Source organism: Prionailurus viverrinus, chromosome D3 (assembly GCF_022837055.1).
Source record: "Prionailurus viverrinus isolate Anna chromosome D3, UM_Priviv_1.0, whole genome shotgun sequence".
Lineage (NCBI taxonomy): Eukaryota > Metazoa > Chordata > Mammalia > Carnivora > Felidae > Prionailurus > Prionailurus viverrinus.
Genome location: NC_062572.1, coordinates 95,160,461 through 95,178,102, shown reverse-complemented (window position 1 = coordinate 95,178,102; position 17,642 = coordinate 95,160,461). Strand labels below are relative to the sequence as shown.

The window sequence follows — 17,642 nt, the reverse complement described above, 5'->3', positions numbered from 1 at the left end:
ACTGAGCCTCCTACCCCTTCAAGCTTTGGGCACATGCACACGGCAGGGCTCCGCAGAAACCACAGACCCTTCGCTCGTGGTTTTAAAGGTGCCAGCCCGCCGGACGCCCCTTGCCACAGCCTGCCGAGCGGCCAGGGCAGGCAAGCACCGTCCCCGCTCCAGGCAGAAGTAAACACGGCACAAAGAAAGTGGACCAGCCGCATACGGTCAGACTGTCGGTACGTTAGTGAGACAAGAACTCAGATCCTGAGATGACAAATTCTGTCTTCCATGTGTCAACCTGCCTCAGTCCGACGGCTGCTAGCTAGCAACCAGATTCCGTGCCGCGCTAACCTGTGTCGAGGGGGATGAGGCTTCGTTCAAAGACCAGATTCATTTAAGGTTACAATGCATTTCAGGAAACAGAGCAGATCAAAATTATACTGTAGGAGAAAGTATCAGTCATTTCTAGAAAGATCTTTTGGGCTGCATTTGGTACGTTTCAACAGGTTTTTAAACTGTCAAGAATAGGGGCGCCTGGGTGGCGCAGTCGGTTAAGCGTCCGACTTCAGCCAGGTCACGATCTCGCGGTCGGGGAGTTCGAGCCCCGCGTCAGGCTCTGGGCTGATGGCTCAGAGCCTGGAGCCTGTTTCTGATTCTGTGTCTCCCTCCCTCTCTGCCCCTCCCCCGTTCATGCTCTGTCTCTCCCTGTCCCAAAAATAAATAAACGTTGAAAAAAAAAAAATTTATAAACTGTCAAGAATAATCACAACATTTAACGCACTCACGTCACAGTGAATAGGAAAAATACCCCATCTGTCCAACACCGGCAACTCCGATGGCGGGACAGACACACGGCCTGAAACCCGGTCACCGAAGCAAGAGAGCGTCTGGGAGAAATACGGCCGCACGTGCAGAGGAAACACGCCAGCAGAACAGGCACCGACCCAAGCTGCTGCTTCTGTCACACATCCTCTGCGACCCCCGGGCCTTCTGAGCTCCGGCTGGACCGTCCTCCCAGGACACGGTCTCTGTCGTGCGGGGTGGACCCTCCAGCTGGAACGCTCCACGGTCTGACACTGAGCTCTACAAGTCCGCTGTTTTCACAGTCGTCATCTTCCCTGATCCTCAGAGGAGCACAGACCGGTGGGAGCAGTGCGCATCCCTGCTGCTGGAATCGGGCGGGGCCTGTGTTTGTATTCGGGGTACTGGAAATGCTAGAGGAGTACAGGATGAGAGTTCTAGATTTTCAAAAGTTAACAACCGTCAGGTACATGAGTGCAGTGACAGGAAAAAGTAGCGAATGTGCTTTTCCCAAGGACACTGCAGTTACGGGGACGCACGCTCCCCCGCAAAGACCAAGGGACATCGCGGTTAGGGGGACGCACGCCACCCCGCAAAGACCAAGGGACGTCGCGGTTACGGGGACGCACACCACCCCGCAAACACAGGTGGTGTTTCTCGCTGGGGGCAGCAGGGCCTTAGCGAAGACCTTTCCCAGATGTGGCAGCCTGAGTAAGGGTGGCTGGGTTCTGTTTCGACTGATTTTGAAAGGATCATGGATTCACAGAAGGCTGCACACATACACAGAGGGGGCCCCCCGTGCCCGCCACCCGGCACCCCCTCACCACGGGCTGCTCTGCTACACTGAGAGGCGCAGCACTGGCGGTGCGTGTGGTTCCGCGTCACCATCGCGTGTGGGTCTGCGCCAGCACCTCCCTCGCCTGCGGCCGCGTCCACCCTTCCCCCGTCCCTGCCCTGGCTCAAGCGCGTCAGGTCTCCATCTGCCGGACCGGGAGCTGGGTCATCTCCGGATGGCCGGGCAAGGGTGCAAGTCTAGGGTCCCCACTGGACCCTGGGGGCAGAGGGTGGGGCCACAGATCCTCCGTCAGCTTTACTGGCACAGAACGGAATTTAACGCTGCAAGTCTCAGGTGTACGACAGGCCGACCGGACAGACTGACATGCGGCATGCGATGGCCAAGGTCGCACTGGCCGGCCCCTCCATCCAGCACGTCATGGGGCCACACCCGCTGCACTGACACGCACACCTTCTTGGAAGGGCTGGAACGGAAGCATAGGAGTCCCCCGTCCCACCAGCTGGTCCTGCGGCTCGTCGTGCCGCTGGCATTTCTGCACCGCTGGCTTCTCCAGCACCCGGGCTGGGGCCGGAGGCAGACCAGCAGGGAACTAAGCACCGTCACTCCTGGGGTCCCAGGGGCCCTGCGAGCCTGCCTGCTTCCCTCTGCGCTCACGGGCCCCCTGTGTGTGCTCCATACGTCACATCAGCAGGAGGAACGGGGAGAAGGGCATCCGCTCCCCTGTTCCGGAACTGGAGGCTCTAGGTTTTATTGGAACACACTGTAAAGGCTCACTTCACCCCCTAACACTCTGGGATCGCCTAGTTCGGTATGGAAGCTCTCCTACGCTTTCCTACGATCACAGGACACTGACAGAGACAGGTACACGTTTATAAACTACTTTCTCACGTGACAACACACAGGAGTATGGAATCTGTACTGGGTGTACCACAAACTCACTGTAACATACCACATTCTGTCGGGCGAGTCTTCCAAGCATGGATACTCAGACGGTTTACAATTTTTGCTATAAAAACGTGATTTCTGTAGGGTAGATTCTTCAAGGTGAGATTTCGGAGAGCAGTCTGAATTTACACACAGTGCCACACATGTGTCCCCGGGTTACACTGGTCACGGTGCCCACTGCCAACACAGCATGCTCAGCCATGGCATCGACAGGCTTCAGGTCACGATCGGAGAGGAGTTCAGAGGCACTAGCCGTAGATTGCGTTCTTGAGATGTAATTTTAGACATTCACTTACCTAGTGATAAATTAACTTTTATACCTGTTTCCTATTTAAAAAAAAATATTAACTTCTATTCACATATAACTGGCTAATGCTCATGTACTTAAAGAAGTCGCGAGATTACACGTTGTTACAATAAAACATTTTGTTTTCCCATGCTTTTCTTTGAAGATCACATCTGTTTTACATCGAGGCAGTAGTGTGGGGGGGACTGGTACTTGTCAGCTGTCCAAGATGCCCACGAGGTTAGGTCTCCTGCCCCACGGCCTCGGACCAACAGGATGTGGACGCTGCACTCGGGCCGGGTGGCTCAGCATCTAACTGTGTGCACCCAGCAGACCTGGGAGATCTTAAGTCCCCAAGCCCAAGTCGCAGCCCCGTATCACCTGAATCAGAGCGCCTGAGAAGAAAGCCGGTCACAAGATCCGAAGTCTGGGGACCACTCTCTCCACAAGAGAATGCTGGCTGCATGCAGCGTATGGAGCGAGGGAAAGGATCCACTTTGGAGAATAACCGGAACGTAAAGCCCACGTCTCTGCGCCTTGGCGTTTGGACTCAACACTTCTGGCAATCCACCCAGTTGACTGCAAGCCTTTCCCTTCAAAGTTAAACGCTCTGCCAACGGATCAGGGCCAATGACCGCACAAAGCAAGTTCAACGACGGTGCCTGAACGCGTTCCATCCCCTCCAGACGTATCTCCGCGGTCGTCTCAACTGTACTATACTTAGGAGAATATCCCCTTTTCCATTTTCCACGTATCCAATCAAGGAAAAAGGAACTGCGATACGTGAATGTCGCTGTTATCAGCAAGGCGACACAACACCGCTGACCAGAAGCATCCCGCAGTAGCCCGGACGGGAGGAAGCCACCACAGCCAACGGCCAGCTTGTCTGGGGTCACGTATGCACGTGCTCAACTCACAATGCCCAGGCAGCAGGTGGACGGGGCAAACGAGTGCCAATTCCTGCCATCTGGACGATGCGAGGAATACAAAAAGTGCTTAAAGGCGAACTATGACAAGGGAACCCAAATCCCTCAGCCGCGTAAATCTCCTGCACGGCACACGCCGGTCACTCAGAGAAACCTGCACGGTTTGTTCTGAACGCCACCTCACCAAACATATGCAAGGATGAGGAACAGGGCTCTGGGGCGTGAACGAGGACGTGTGCCCAGGGCACGGGTCTCAGTGCCGTCCCGCGCACCATCCCCCCGACACTGGCTCCTTTGTGGGGGACGTTCCACTCAGCAGGGAAAACACCGACGGGAGAAGCACAGCCGTGCAGGGAGGCCTGGGTCGGGAGCCCGAGACACGCCCTTACTGGCGTCTGGAAGCTTGTGCACCTGACAGTGGGGACATCTCTGCTCTTCACACACGTGGCCCTTGTGTCACGGGCCATCAATCTTTGCCTCGTGACTGCAAAGCTGGAAATAATTCCGAGGTTCGTGGATTTAAATACAGCGTTAGATGTAATGACTGAATGACAGTTTGGTTTCATCCAGGCAAAATATGGCCAAGCATCTGATTCAGCAACATTGTGTCCTTCATTAAACGAGCTGTGATATATTTTAGAGTACAACAAACTCCTCTATTAGGAGCATTTACTGCGAAAAATCAAATGAAGACCATGACTGACCTGCCGGGTCCAAACCCCTGGTTTCATACACGATGAAAACGGGGTTCGACTACTGGCGGGGGACACAACAGGTGATGGCGGCAGAAACTACGAGGCATCCCCCAGCGTGACGCTCCACGCGGACAGCAAGTATTTTCCACAACCAAAGGCACATCATGACCACCGCTCCACTCACAGACTATCTCTGGACAGTGAATCTGGGGCTGAAGAGTGACTGCTATTTTAACGGGCTGCTTTAGCTACTTGTCCCCAGTTAGCCTGGTGACAGCGTTTCAAGTTCTGGGACCCCGACGCCATCTGTGCCGTTACACTCTGCTTCTTGCTGCTGTTTGGAGAAACCTCTAGAGTAACGTGCCCAGATCCCTCGAAAATACGGGAGCCCACATCATTCCCACGGACACATACAAGCAGATGCTGGAATAGTAAATATATTGTTGGATTTTAAAATTTAGCGTAGGGGCGCCTGGGGGGCTCCGTCGGTTGGGCGTCCGACTTCGGCTCAGGTCACGATCTCGCGGTCCGTGAGTTCGAGCCCCGCGTCGGGCTCTGTGCTGACAGCTCAGAGCCTGGAGCCTGTTTCAGATTCTGTGTCTCCCTCTCTCTCTGCCGCTCCCCTGAGTGCACTCTGTCTCTCTGTTTCTCAAAAATGAATAAACATCAAAAAAACTTATAAAATAAAATAAAATTTAGTTTAAAATAATTAAAAGATAACTTAAATCCAGATTTGAACTACTTCTTTCTCCTTTCGGGTTATGTTTATAACCCAAATGTTACATTGAGGCAAATACCTAAAAGCTCTTTATTCTGGTGCTTAACGTAGCCAAGGAGAACGAAACAGAAAATAAATTGAGAAGCTTCTGGAAGCAACCAGTTTAAAAGAATGGTCACGTTAGAGCTTCCATACAGGTCTGTGATCCACGTTATGCCGATTTCCGTGTGGTGTGAGGCAGGGGTCCCAGATATTCTTCTGCACGTGGCCGTGTGGTTTCTCCGAGCACGGCCTGCGGAAGGCGCCCTTCATCCCCCAGTGTATCGAGGCAGCCTTGCTGAAAGCCACTTGCCGCTGTCAGGCTGATGTCTGGAGTCTCGACTCCATTCCCTTGATCCCGACGTCTGCCCTCACAGGCAGCACCACCCTGTCTGACCCCGACTGCCTGGTGGTAGGCTCTGTGATGAGGCACTGTGGAGTCCCCCGGTTTGCTCTTTTCCCAGGACTGCTGACACCACCCTGCGTCCCCTGCACTTCCACAGGGGTTGTAGGGTCAGCCTGTCAACTCCCACGAAGGCGGCAATTGGGACTGAAAGGGACTCTGTAGAGTGCATGAATCAATCTGGGGAATCCTGCTGCTATCGTAACCCTATAAGGCACCGACTTTATTTTTTGATGCCATTGTAAATGGAATTGTTTTCTTAATTCTATTTTGGGATAGTTCACTGCTAGTGTGTAGAAACACAGTTCACTTTTGTGTATTCGTCTTGTATTTTAAACCTCACTAAACTCATTTATTGATCTTAACAGACTTTTAGGGGATTCCTTAGGATTTTCTGTGTAAAGACCATGCCACACACGAGTCTTACTCCCCTTTATAGCGTGGATGCCTTTTTCTTTTCCTCGCCTACCTGCCCTGGCTCGAGCCTTGAACGGACGCAGCGGCATTCTTCCTGACAGACAGAAAGCAGAAACCACTCCGATGTCCTTCAAAGGGCAGGCGCGTGAAGAGAACGTGGTCGACCCGCACGACTATTACTCTGCAATGAAGTACGAACAGATGCGACAACGTGGCTGAACGTGGAAAGCGCTATGCTGAGCGAAAGAAGCCAGACGCAAAAAGCCACACAACGTGCGTCCATCCATGTGAGAAATCCAGAACAGTCAGGCTGATGAGGCAGAAGGTCGTCAGAGGTGACGGAGGGCTGAGTGCGGGAAGGGGAAGCGTGGGGGCTGCTGGTGCGTATCAGGTGGCTTTGCGGGGGACAAAAGCGTCCTAGGCTCTGACTGCAGTGACGGTTGCCCAGCAGCTGTGCCAAATGCTGAGAGTAGCCTGCCCTGGGGACCTGTCGTCGGAGTCAAACGCCGGGTGGTGGCACATCCTGCCCCTGGTATGACTTCCCAGTGCTAATAACCCATGTTTTAAGGAGGCCGTAACTGATGTTTTCAAACAGACGACTCTCATTTCATCAAACAATGAAATATTTGGCTGTTATTTGGCCACCTGAGTAAATACGTTCACATCTTGTTGCGTTAAAGACATTCCTTTACGCGAAAGGCACGTTTTAAAGTTCAGTTGTGTTTTGTTTCTGAAATGCTGAGGAGGGAATTCAGGGCTAGTTTCAGACTTCCTATGCCCTTTCAAACAGCAGGAAAGTCTAGGGTTCAATCAGTTACTAAAAGAGTAGGGGGGAGAGCACCCGGGAGGCTCAGTCGGTCAGGCGTCCAGCTCTGGGTTTCGGCTCAGGTCGTGACCTCACGGCTTGGGACTTCAAGCCCCTTAGCGGGCTCTGTCAGCACAGGGCCTGCTTGAGATTCTCCCTGTCCTCTCTCTCTGCCCCTACACTGCTTGCACTCACTCTCAAATAAACTTAAAAAAAAAAAAAAAAAAAAGAGTCGGCAACGCAAGATTATTTTTCAAGTCAAACAATTTTCATGGTTTCGACCAGCTGATAGTTTTGACAATTTCTGTCATCTCAATACAACACGTTAGTATGTCCCAAATCTGCAGCTTTGTCAGCAGGAGGGGCCGGCAACGGGAGGGGCAGACAGAAGCCACCGGAGGGCTTCCCACTGACCTGGCGTTCGGTGATACTTTCTGATGGCACCGGGGACAGAAAGTATCTTCTGAGAAGAGGTCTGTGACTCCTGGAAAGCGGGAGAGGTGTAGCCCCTTACTGAGGCAGGCGGCCCGGAGTACGAGGAGCAGAGCGCGCAGAGACGGTATTAGTTTCTAAGGGAAAAGTCCTGCGGGCGCCCACCTCGGGGCATCGGCAGATGCGATCCAGAACCGCCCGGGGGAGACGTCCCTGGAGAGGCAGACGCGAAGCTTTCAGGTCAGCTGTTCCCGGGCTGGGATGCGGCCTCGCCCCGGATCTGCTGTAGGAGAGCGAGGGCGGTGGCCCGTGGACTTCCCTGTGAAGGGCCTAGCTGGGCAGACCTTACAAAGAAGGAAGGGAAACCAAACTCGGAAGGGATTAAGACTCAGTTACCACACCGTCGAGGACACGTCGATTCTTCAAAGCGTCGCACCTATTGAACTTGAGTCCCACACTGTACCTGCTGTAAACAGGGCTTTCCGTCAAGCGCTCACGATAACCGGGACCGTACGTGTCTGCTCGAGCGCCGCGTGTGTCCGCGCGCCCATCGGTGCACGCTGCAAACCGCAGGCGGGTGCGTGCGCCGAGCATCCCGTACTGGTCAGACGCTCCGCCCCGTGAAAGCCGAGGCCGGGCTGTCGTCCTTGGGCAGGAGAGCGCCGTCCCCTGGCTCCCAGGACATTCGCGCCCGCTCGTAAATCTCACGTGTGCCACGCTCCGCTGCTGCCACCCGCCACAGACCAGGCGGCCTTCGGAGCAGGAACGCAGGGCACGCAGGGCACGCGGGGCAATGGGTGGTGGGACCCCCGCGTGCCTCCCGAAGAACCTGTCGTATCGGGGGGTGTTTTGGTAAAGCTCTGTTCTACGTCAAGATCAGAACCTCAACAAGGGACTAAGGTCCTGCTTTAAGAGGCTGCAGCCTGGCTGGAGCTGAGCCTACCGAGCCCTCCGCGGTCCGGTCGCACGAACGGTGGCGCTGTCCAGAGCGGGGACGGTGGCCTCACTGTGGCCAGTACCCACGACCTGTCCCGGGGTCCAGCGCACGCCTGGTGTTCCCTGTCGGTGTCTGCATCCCGGCAGCTAACAGATGTCTGCTCTCGTCGAGCGAATTACTTCACGTTTCACGCACTGGCGGCCGCACACGTGTCACTATGGCAACATCATTAATTTCAGATCTTACCGGAAACGTGCACTCTAATCACAGCTAATTACACCACACTGCTCTCCCGTCCACGGGAAGAGAGCGGGAACGCAATCACGGGGACTGCATTTTCCGTTCGGCTGTGGCCAACGACACGTAGCGCGATGGTCGCTTCCCATCAGAACGCTCGTCGACCGAGCCCAAGCCTGGTCCCGGTCACGCCGAGCGCCGCCTCCCGGCTACGTTGGCGCCTCTCGGTTCCAGTTTCCCGTCACACCACAGCTTGGTCGCAATCACGCGGGCGGACCGTGTCTGCAAACTCACACCCCGGATTCTCCACAGCCACCCGCCGTGACTGCTAAGCCCCGGCTGACTTCGGGTCAACCTAGTCCCACGACAGAGGAAGGAACAAAGAGCGGCCTACCGGCCGCAGGGGGGCGCTGCAGGCAGAGGGTGGGCCGGCAGGTTCTGGAAGGCGAGCAAGGCCACACTGCCCTCGCCTCCCCTGCGTAACGCCCACCACAAAACCTGCCTGGCCAACAACACGGGGCTTTGCCCGGAAGGCCGGCGTCTGCCCGAGGCCACACGGCGCCCAGCGGCGAGGGCTCAAGCCCCCGTGTGCCAGTGCCCCCATCCGCCTGTGTGACAAGCACGTTTACAGTCACAGCGGGGACAGTGCCGTGTCTGCGATGTGCCCGCAGCTGTGACGGGACTCCACACCTTGTCCCCCATTTCCATCACCTGCAACTGGGTGGACTTGCCACACGGCCCGGGACAAGGACAGTGCACGGCTGTCACCGCGTGTGCCACACAGACGTGCTCAGTAAGTGGTGTTCACCTTGTGGTTACCGACAAAGGTTCTGAGAAAGGTCGAGACCGAAAACTGTTTTAAATCCAAAACATGTTTCAAGCTCCACGTCTTCAAAACAGGAAGTGACGGCGGGAATCCCCTCCCGTGACCTCTGGTACAAAAAGGCCTTCGGAGGATGAAATGCAGAAGATTTTTTCAAGTTTATTTATTTCATGAGCAGGGGAGGGGAAAAGAGAGAGAACCCCAAGCAGGACCTACACCCTCAGTGCAGAGACCAAGGCGGGGCTCGAACACATGAACTGTGAGACCGTGACCTGAGCCGATGTCAGACGCTTAACCGACTGAGCCTCCAGGCACCTCTCACTAACGTGCTTTATGTACTTTTTTGTAATTCTTTTTAAAGCTCAGGAGCCCAGATTACTTATTTTTGCTTTTTAAATGTTTTTAAACGTTTGTATTTATTTTTGAGGGAGACACAGCATAAGCGGGGGAGGGGCAGAGAGACAGGGAGACCTGAGATCTGAATGAAGCAGGCTCCAGGCTCTGAGCCGTCAGCACAGAGCCCGATGTGGGGCTCGAGCTCACGAACCGTGAGATCATGACCTGAGCCCAAGTCAGCTACCCTACCTACGGTGCCACCCGGGAGCCCCATAATGCTCCATAACTTCTACGCTGTACCAGTGACTGCTTTTCCGGTGTTACACTGTTCGGTTTTGTTTTCCAAAACGATGCCGTGAACCATCTTACGTCGTCTCCTGTCTCAGACACGCAGCTGCTTCCCGAGAGGCAGTGTTGCGCGGAGCCTGCCCAGACGAGTGCCCAGCAGGTAACACTCCCACCCGCAGCGGAGAGAAGGCCCGACACGGTGTGCCCCTCACAGGTCAGGGGTCTTCACGTGGGGACAAGCCACGTCTCCACCGCACGAAGACGCCTACTCACGCACAGTGTGCCCATCCACCACTTCGGTCTTCCAGAATGTAAGAACTTACATCCGTATAGGCCTTACACGGGTTTTGTTTGAATTTATTTTTAATATACTTTTTGTTGCTATTCTAATTGGCGTTTTTGGAATTAAATGCCCCCATTGTTACTGGTATAGGAAATGCAGTTAAATTTTAAGGATGAATTTACAGGTGTACCTAAGCTGTCCCGTAATTCTAGACGCTCTCCTGACGGCTCCTTTGGGTTTCTTTCTGGGTAAACTGTCACGGAACCCCTGCTCTCGGGGAAAGCAGGCCTGTTCGCGCTGGAGGTCCCAGCGCACGCAGCTGTTCTCATCTGTTAGACCGCGGTTAGAGAGCAGGCTGTGGGCTGTGGAGGGCGGGTCCCTCCCACCGCCTGTGGACAGCTGAGGCCCTCGCCCACCTCAGCCCGCACCCGTCCCCTCCGTGTGTCTCCAGGACGCTGCTCTGGGGAGGCGTCCCGGCATCTCCGCAGGGTCACTCTAGGAACCATTTTGAGTTTGGGTTTGCTTGGCTCCAGCTTCTCCATCAAAATAACTCCACCCGGTTTCCAGAAATCATTCACTTCTGTAAGGGCGCTTTTGCTTATTCGCCACAACCGTTACAGATTTGTTCTTAAAATCTTCTCCCGTCAGCTCCGCGAGGGTGGGAAGGAGGAATCTGAAGGCATCTTCCCAGGGTACCGTCTTGAGCCTAAGCTCCTCGTTATTTCTGATCTCACAACCCATGCATGAACTTACCGGCAAGTTCCTGGAGATGCTACAAAGACAAGCCCTCACGAAGACCGGACGTCAACGCCACCTGACAGCTGGATTTTGACCGAACCGCGGTAAACGCCTCACTTCCTCGTGAAGGTGGACGACTGCAAAATACCCAGTCTTCTCGCTGGGAACCGCAACCCGTCTCTCCACTGGGTCACATCTTCCTTCACGATTCTCTGGAAGGTCTGACCACCTTCGCACCCCTCACATTTACGCCCACACTTGATGCTCCCTCGCACCGCCACGAGCGGGTTTTTACTCTTCAGTCTGCTTGACGCGCAGGGAGCCATTCTGTCATTTTGCCCTGTGACCTGCCACTTCACTGATTTTTAGCAGTTGGCTTCCTTGGTTCATTGTTTCATCTACAAATATTCGCTTATTCTTCTGGTTGTACGGCTGACTTCTGTGTCTTGTCTTACTGCAACGTCTAGGACACATGCTAAATCACAACGTTAGTTTTTTACTTTTCCTATGATGAAGCTTGTTCTCACATTTTGTTAAAAATAATGTTGAATTTTACTTGAGACATATTTTACCATGTGATAGAAGTATTCTCTTATTTTCAGTTCACCAAGAATTACTGGGAATTTAAGCCACGAATGGATCAATCAGGTAGGGACTTTAACCTGTCGATAGGACTTTTATTATCGTACTGGCTTCAGTTCGTCTTTTATTGAATATGTTACGTATTGACAAGAATTCTTTGATGAAGAAAGTTAAAAGTGAAATAAAAAAATATAAAATCTGAGGCACAGACCCGATGGGGTAGTTTCTAGTAAGGCTCTTTAGGAGGGTTACTGTGAAAATACCAAAGCCATACACACATCGCCGTACCCTCCCAACAGCTCAAAAGTACCATCCTGTAATAAACAAGCAATTTTTCCTCTTACGTCCCCTCCACAGAGATGTTGTAAAGGCAGTTAAAACAAAGAAAGAACTGTAAGGCTGCAGAGAATTAAAAATATTCAGGCACGTCATTTAAATCTCTAAGGATTTAACATTTTGCTAATTCTGATGATATTCCAAGATGAAGATTAGTTGTGTGCCCGTGTTCAGGGCAAGGTCTGGAAAATTCTAAATGTGAATGAATTCAATACCCTGCTACACACACACACACGAGCATGTGCGCCCCTGAACATACATGGACACAAACGCCCCGTGCATACAGTAGACACACACCCTGTGAGCATACGTGGACACACATGCTCTGTGCACGTATGTGAGCGCACACACCCATGCACATGTGAATACACACATTTTGAACATACGTGGACACACACGTGAACACACATGGACACACACACGCCCTGTGCACACATGTGGACACACACGTGGACGGACACACACACACACATGGACACACACACGCCCCATGCACACATGTGGACACACACATGGACGGACACACACACACACACACCCCGGGCACACACGTGGACACACAGGATCACTACGGACTGGATGCCAGCTCGGTACCTGTTTTGTCGGTCAGCAGGTACACCAGGCGTCCCAGCTCTTCTGGGATGGTGCTGGTGCGCACGACTGTGCCGGGGATGCTCTCGTCCTTCATGATCATCCACCCGTACGCGGCCTTGCCCATGTCCAAGTTCACGCGCAGACTGCCGAATAAAACCGACCAGAGTTGTCAGTGTGGTCCAAAGCCAGGCAACACCCTCACACTCACGTTTTCCACAGACATTTATTACCTTTGACCTTACGTGAACTAGGTTGGGGATACTGGATTTCAGCATTTAAAATAAACGAATTTGTTGACACTTAAGCCAACAAACGAACCTTTTCACGCCCCACAACGTGTTTGCAGGTGGCGGTCAAACGGGCTCCCGATCCTCGCCCTACAGCCGAGCGCGTGGAATCGGATGTCCGGGAAGAAGGCGGGTGGCCGCACGCGCCCCACGCACGCCCAGAGGAGAGATCTGTGTTTATGGGGCTCAGGCGGTGCCTCCCTGGGAGAGACTGTCAAAATGTGCTCGTGTGCTCATTTTAAAGAACAAACAGGAGGCTTCCCCGCTGGTGGTGACTCCCAGGCTGAACTCGCCCGGGAGGAGCGCTCGGCCCCGCACAGGGCCGGGCTTCCACGCCAGGGCTGCGACCTGAGGCCCGGGGCGGTGACAGAAGCAGGTACCGGGGACAGTGGCAAGAGGCGGGATCAGAGTAGCCGGGGCCAGGCCACCAGGTGCAGCGCAGGGTCTCACAGTCAAGAGCCACGGAGGCCCCTGACTAGGCTTAGGCAGAGTCTGGAGTACATTTTAAAAATGGCGCCTCTTTGACCCAAGCTGCACTCGTCCACCTGCTGGCTTAAGTGAAGCACCCACTCTGCTCATACTTTTGTACCTAGCAGTTCTGGCCTCGCTTTGCTCTTGGTAACGATGAGACTTAAGATCATCAGATACGCGTCAAAGCCCATAAAAAAATCTGTGCCCAGTGTAACTGTGTCACAAAAACAGCAGACACGACACACCTCCACCATGTGGTGAGGCTGCTGACCCTCAATCATGCGACCCAAATGGCAATTCGTAACAATAAAAGCACACTTGGAAAACAATGTGAAGGAGTCAGAGTCAGCAAAGACAGCCTGTAGGCAAGTTAAAGAAAATTAAAATGATCATAATGAGTTATTTGTCCGTAACGCTCCCATCTCAAAACTCCTAAGACCTCTCACGGTCAGAAAGAAAAGTCATAATCGACAAATACACAGACCTTTGAAACCGGCCTCACGACCTCTTGGCTACTTACAATGCCGATACGGCAGGGAGACCCGCCGGTCAGGGAGGACAGACACCCCAGGACGGCACGGGGGGCAGAGCACGGCAGCCTCTTGGCCTCACAGGCGGCCTCCTGTTAAGGTCTGGGGTGCAGACACCACTCTCTCTGTGGGGCTGGGGTGAGCGCCCAGAGCGGCCGGCGAGGAGCTTGAGGAGCACTGGCGAGGGTCCCAGCGGCAGCCACTAAGAGCCACCGCCTGGAAAGGCTGAGGGGCACGGGGGCTGGAGGAGGGACACGCGGCGTCTTGTGTGGACTTGTCTGTGAGCCGGGTATCGGCGATCAGACAGACCCTCTGAACGCGGACAGTCAAGTGAGAGGCTCAGCGGGCCAGCGAGCGGGCAGGGGCAGGCAGGGGGCCAGGCCACTGATGACCAGGGTGCAGGGGGTGTAGGGGGCGGTGTGGGTCCCTGTGGAGCTCAGCACGGTGGGCTCGGCAGGCCCAGAGGCCAACGCGGTGCGGGAGCACGACCTTCTTCTCTTGTGTACCGGGGTCAAGTTATTTTGGAAAACGTCAGCCTGCCTCAACTACCACAGGGCAAATGGGTACTTTCCCGGAGTTCACAGGGTGCTGCTGGGCTTGGGGCTGAGTGGACACCAAAGGGGCACCTTCTGGGTTCTTCCACGGGGTCCTCTCGACATCACGAACGGCCACGATTTAACAAAACAACTGCTGTCGTCACAGAGCCCTAAGAACCTGCTGTTTCATGAGCCAGTGTGACACAAGGTGGCGGGAACGGGCCCGGCCAGGGCGTCAGGAAGGGTCGCGCTCGAGCACAGGCTAACTGGGAAGCATGGCCGTCTCACCAGCCCACCTTCCTGACCAAACCCCCCTACTGTAGCCTTCCTTCCTCTACACAATGTCTGAGGAGGCGACCCGAGCCCCGGGTAAAGGTGAGGTGTATTTTCCTAAAATACGCAATGCGATTCGATGTCCTTGAGGCCCCACCTGCCTGGCGCATCTCAGCTGGCACGCTGGGCCCGGCGCCTGCGGCTGCTCAGGGGACAATCCACCTGGACCAGCTCACGTGCACTCCTGCCTGACCGGGGCTTAGTCTTAGATCTTAATCTGAGCAAAAGAAAAGTCATTTTATTTTATTTTTTTTAATGTTTTTTAACGTTTATTTCTTTTTGAGACAGAGAGAGACAGAGCATGAACGGGGGAGGGTCAGAGAGAGGGAGACACAGAATCCGAAACAGGCTCCAGGCTCTGAGCTGTCAGCACAGAGCCCGACGCGGGGCTCGAACTCACGGACCGCGAGATCATGACCTGAGCCGAAGTCGGCTGCTCAACCGACTGAGCCACCCAGGCGCCCCAGAAAAGTCATTTTAATGAGAAGTTTTAATCAAAAGTCATCAAACCCCTTTCCTGTAAATTGTCACCTAAAGGAAACGGACAGATGTGGTTTTATCTGAATCTCCCGCAACGTTCTTCATCTTGTGACATCTTTACACTCTGTGACATACTGAGGGTGGCCGGGGATGTTCAAGCCTCACTGGCTGAATTCACCCAATGCCACGCAGTGACGGTGCCGCTCGGGCCTCCGTCAGGACCTGGACCTCTTCCCAGGCTTCAGACGACTGTATCTGTTGCCGATCGAGCATCCAGCCTTCGCCTTTCCACAAAAGCCTTTAAGCGCAGGCATTCGACACACCGTCCTCTCCCTGCGCCACAACACACAGCAAGTTTACGGTTTCTCCATGAGGAAGCCATTTCTCCACACGAGTGAACAGCAGGACAGAGCTGGCGAGTGACCCTGGGTTCCTTTTTCCTTTCGCTTCCCGTATGTCAGTAATCACCTCCTGCCCACTGCACGGCCCAAGTCCTCCTGCACCTGCTTTCCATGTTCCGCCCGGAAGACGCGTGGGTACCTGAACTGTACAGGTTTAAGGCGACGTGTGACTTGTACTGATTCTTAATTTTCAAGTTTCCATCATCTTGGACAAACGACAACTTGAGTCCTCCGAGCCTCGGTAACGGTACCTGTAAAATGCCACGTGTGTGCAAGACGGCTGTGGGAAACTGCACTAACACGTAAAAACAGGTGAGTTGCATCACTGGAGCAGACGACCACCGGTCTCAACAGCCAGACAAGGTCTGATAGGAGAGACGGGCCCTGGGCCAAAACGGAACGGACAGGGGTGTACAGGAGGCCCTACCCCAGCAGCGAAGGCAGGACGCGAGCTCGGAGGGCCCGGGCAGGACTTTAGGTGGAACAAAGGCGGAGAGCCACCCGAGTGCCCTGAGAACCTGCCTGCACTGCACCCACGGCCGTGTGCACAAGGATAAACGAAGTGTGGCCTTGGGTCCTAAGAACAGAAAATCTGGAAAGGCATGGAAGTAGCTTAAATTGGTAGAGCAAAATTCCGAACCGCATTACGTTTCCGAGCGGGCGTGGGAGATTTGAAATAACGTGGTGTTTTGGGAAAAATAAAGGGGAGTGTCAGTGTTCCAGACGAGCTGAACCCAAGAAATCCTGGAGCCACCAGGAGAGTCCAAAGCTGTGCACAGGGCGGCAGGTGGCGCGCCAGGGCCCGGGGCTCCACGGGGGGCTCTGAGAATACACCACTGCTCCGAGCCACACTTAGGGAGAGGGGGGCAGACTCCGGAGGGCCTTCCATTCAGAGTGATGTCAGCCAACCTCCCGAGCATCCACAACAAGCAAATGCTGGTCACGGGATCAGATATGGGGTGAAGGACACCAAAGCAATCCAGGCCTTCCCCAACATTCAGAATGGTTTCAGCCTTTACCGGGGAGCCACGTGAAACACTGCATGTGCTATGCAGCAGCCAGTGCTAAGGGGTGTGTGTGAGCGTGTGTGTGTGTGTGCGCACGCACACGCCCGCCCGCAGAAGTCATCCTGTATGGCAGCAGTATAAATATATTTGTGCAGGAGTGAGGCCAAATCTTTTGTGTCAACGTGTCAAAGGGATAAACCTTCCTATTAAAGGACTAACACTTCCTTTAGTTCATAAATGAATAAAAGTACTAAGTATATGCAATTTGATGCACCTTCAAATAAAATGTCTCCAACAGCCTAAGAACGAAGGAGCAGCGAAGGTACCCGTGACAAGCCACCCAAACCAGGCAGGTAGTGCTTGGGTCAAAACGTCAGTAAGCAAGCTCACCAGGAGAAAGGGACCAGATGAAAAGGTGGAAGGCTTGGGGCTGGAAAAGCTCAGCTCGGCTCTCTACACAAAGGGGACAGTGACCACAGCGAAGCCAGGCCGGAGGAGAGGAGGAGGGGTCCCGCAGCACCCGCTCCACGGGGGCCTTGCACGCACAGCAGACACGCAAGGCTGCGGCACAAGAGACCCACCCCGGCCTCCGAGGGCAGGCAAGGGCGCCGGGCCTCACAGACTCACGCTACATACAAGACGACTGGTGGGTTCAGGGGAGACGCACTCTGGAACCGGCCGAAATAAAGTATCTGCTTTTTCCTTGTGTAATTTAGTGAGCAGAACACGGGCTTCAGGCCTCTGACGCCGTCTGTGTAACCAGGTGAGGAAGGTCTGGCAGAGAATGACACTTAACCAGAAGAAAGCAGAGTCGACAGACGGGGAGAAGAGTCCCAAGGGGCGCTGGGCTTCCCGTTCGAGCCACACCCAATGAACGGGCTGCGTGGCTGACCTTCCCTGCACCCGTGTGATAAATTAACCAATGCTCCCTTAGATTTATACTTAACTTAAAAATTGCACGTACCGATCTATCACGAAAAAGTGCCGCAATTAAAAGGCAAATGAGAAGGGTGCCTGGGTGGCTCACTCGGTCAAGTGAATGACTCTTGATTTTGGCACAGGCCATTATCTTGCGGTTCGTGAGTTTGAGCCCCGCATCGGGCTCCACGCTGACAATGCAGAGCCTGCCTGGGACTTTCTCTGTCTCTCTCCCCCTCTCCTGCTCATGTGCACGTGCATGCTCTCTCTCTCTCCCTCT

At 54.2% G+C, this 17,642-nt stretch overlaps 1 protein-coding gene across 5 annotated transcripts in view; it reads right to left on the bottom strand.

Annotated features, from left to right (window-relative positions):
* Nucleotides 1-17,642, bottom strand: part of ATP9B (ATPase phospholipid transporting 9B (putative)) — a 248,910-nt gene that overhangs the window by 56,406 nt on the left and 174,862 nt on the right. For all 5 annotated transcript variants that reach the window (XM_047828023.1, XM_047828022.1, XM_047828019.1 and 2 more), the window contains one exon: nucleotides 12,400-12,542. In XM_047828023.1, coding sequence (XP_047683979.1) covers nucleotides 12,400-12,542 — 143 coding nt within the window. The remainder of the gene's footprint in view (nucleotides 1-12,399; nucleotides 12,543-17,642) is intronic.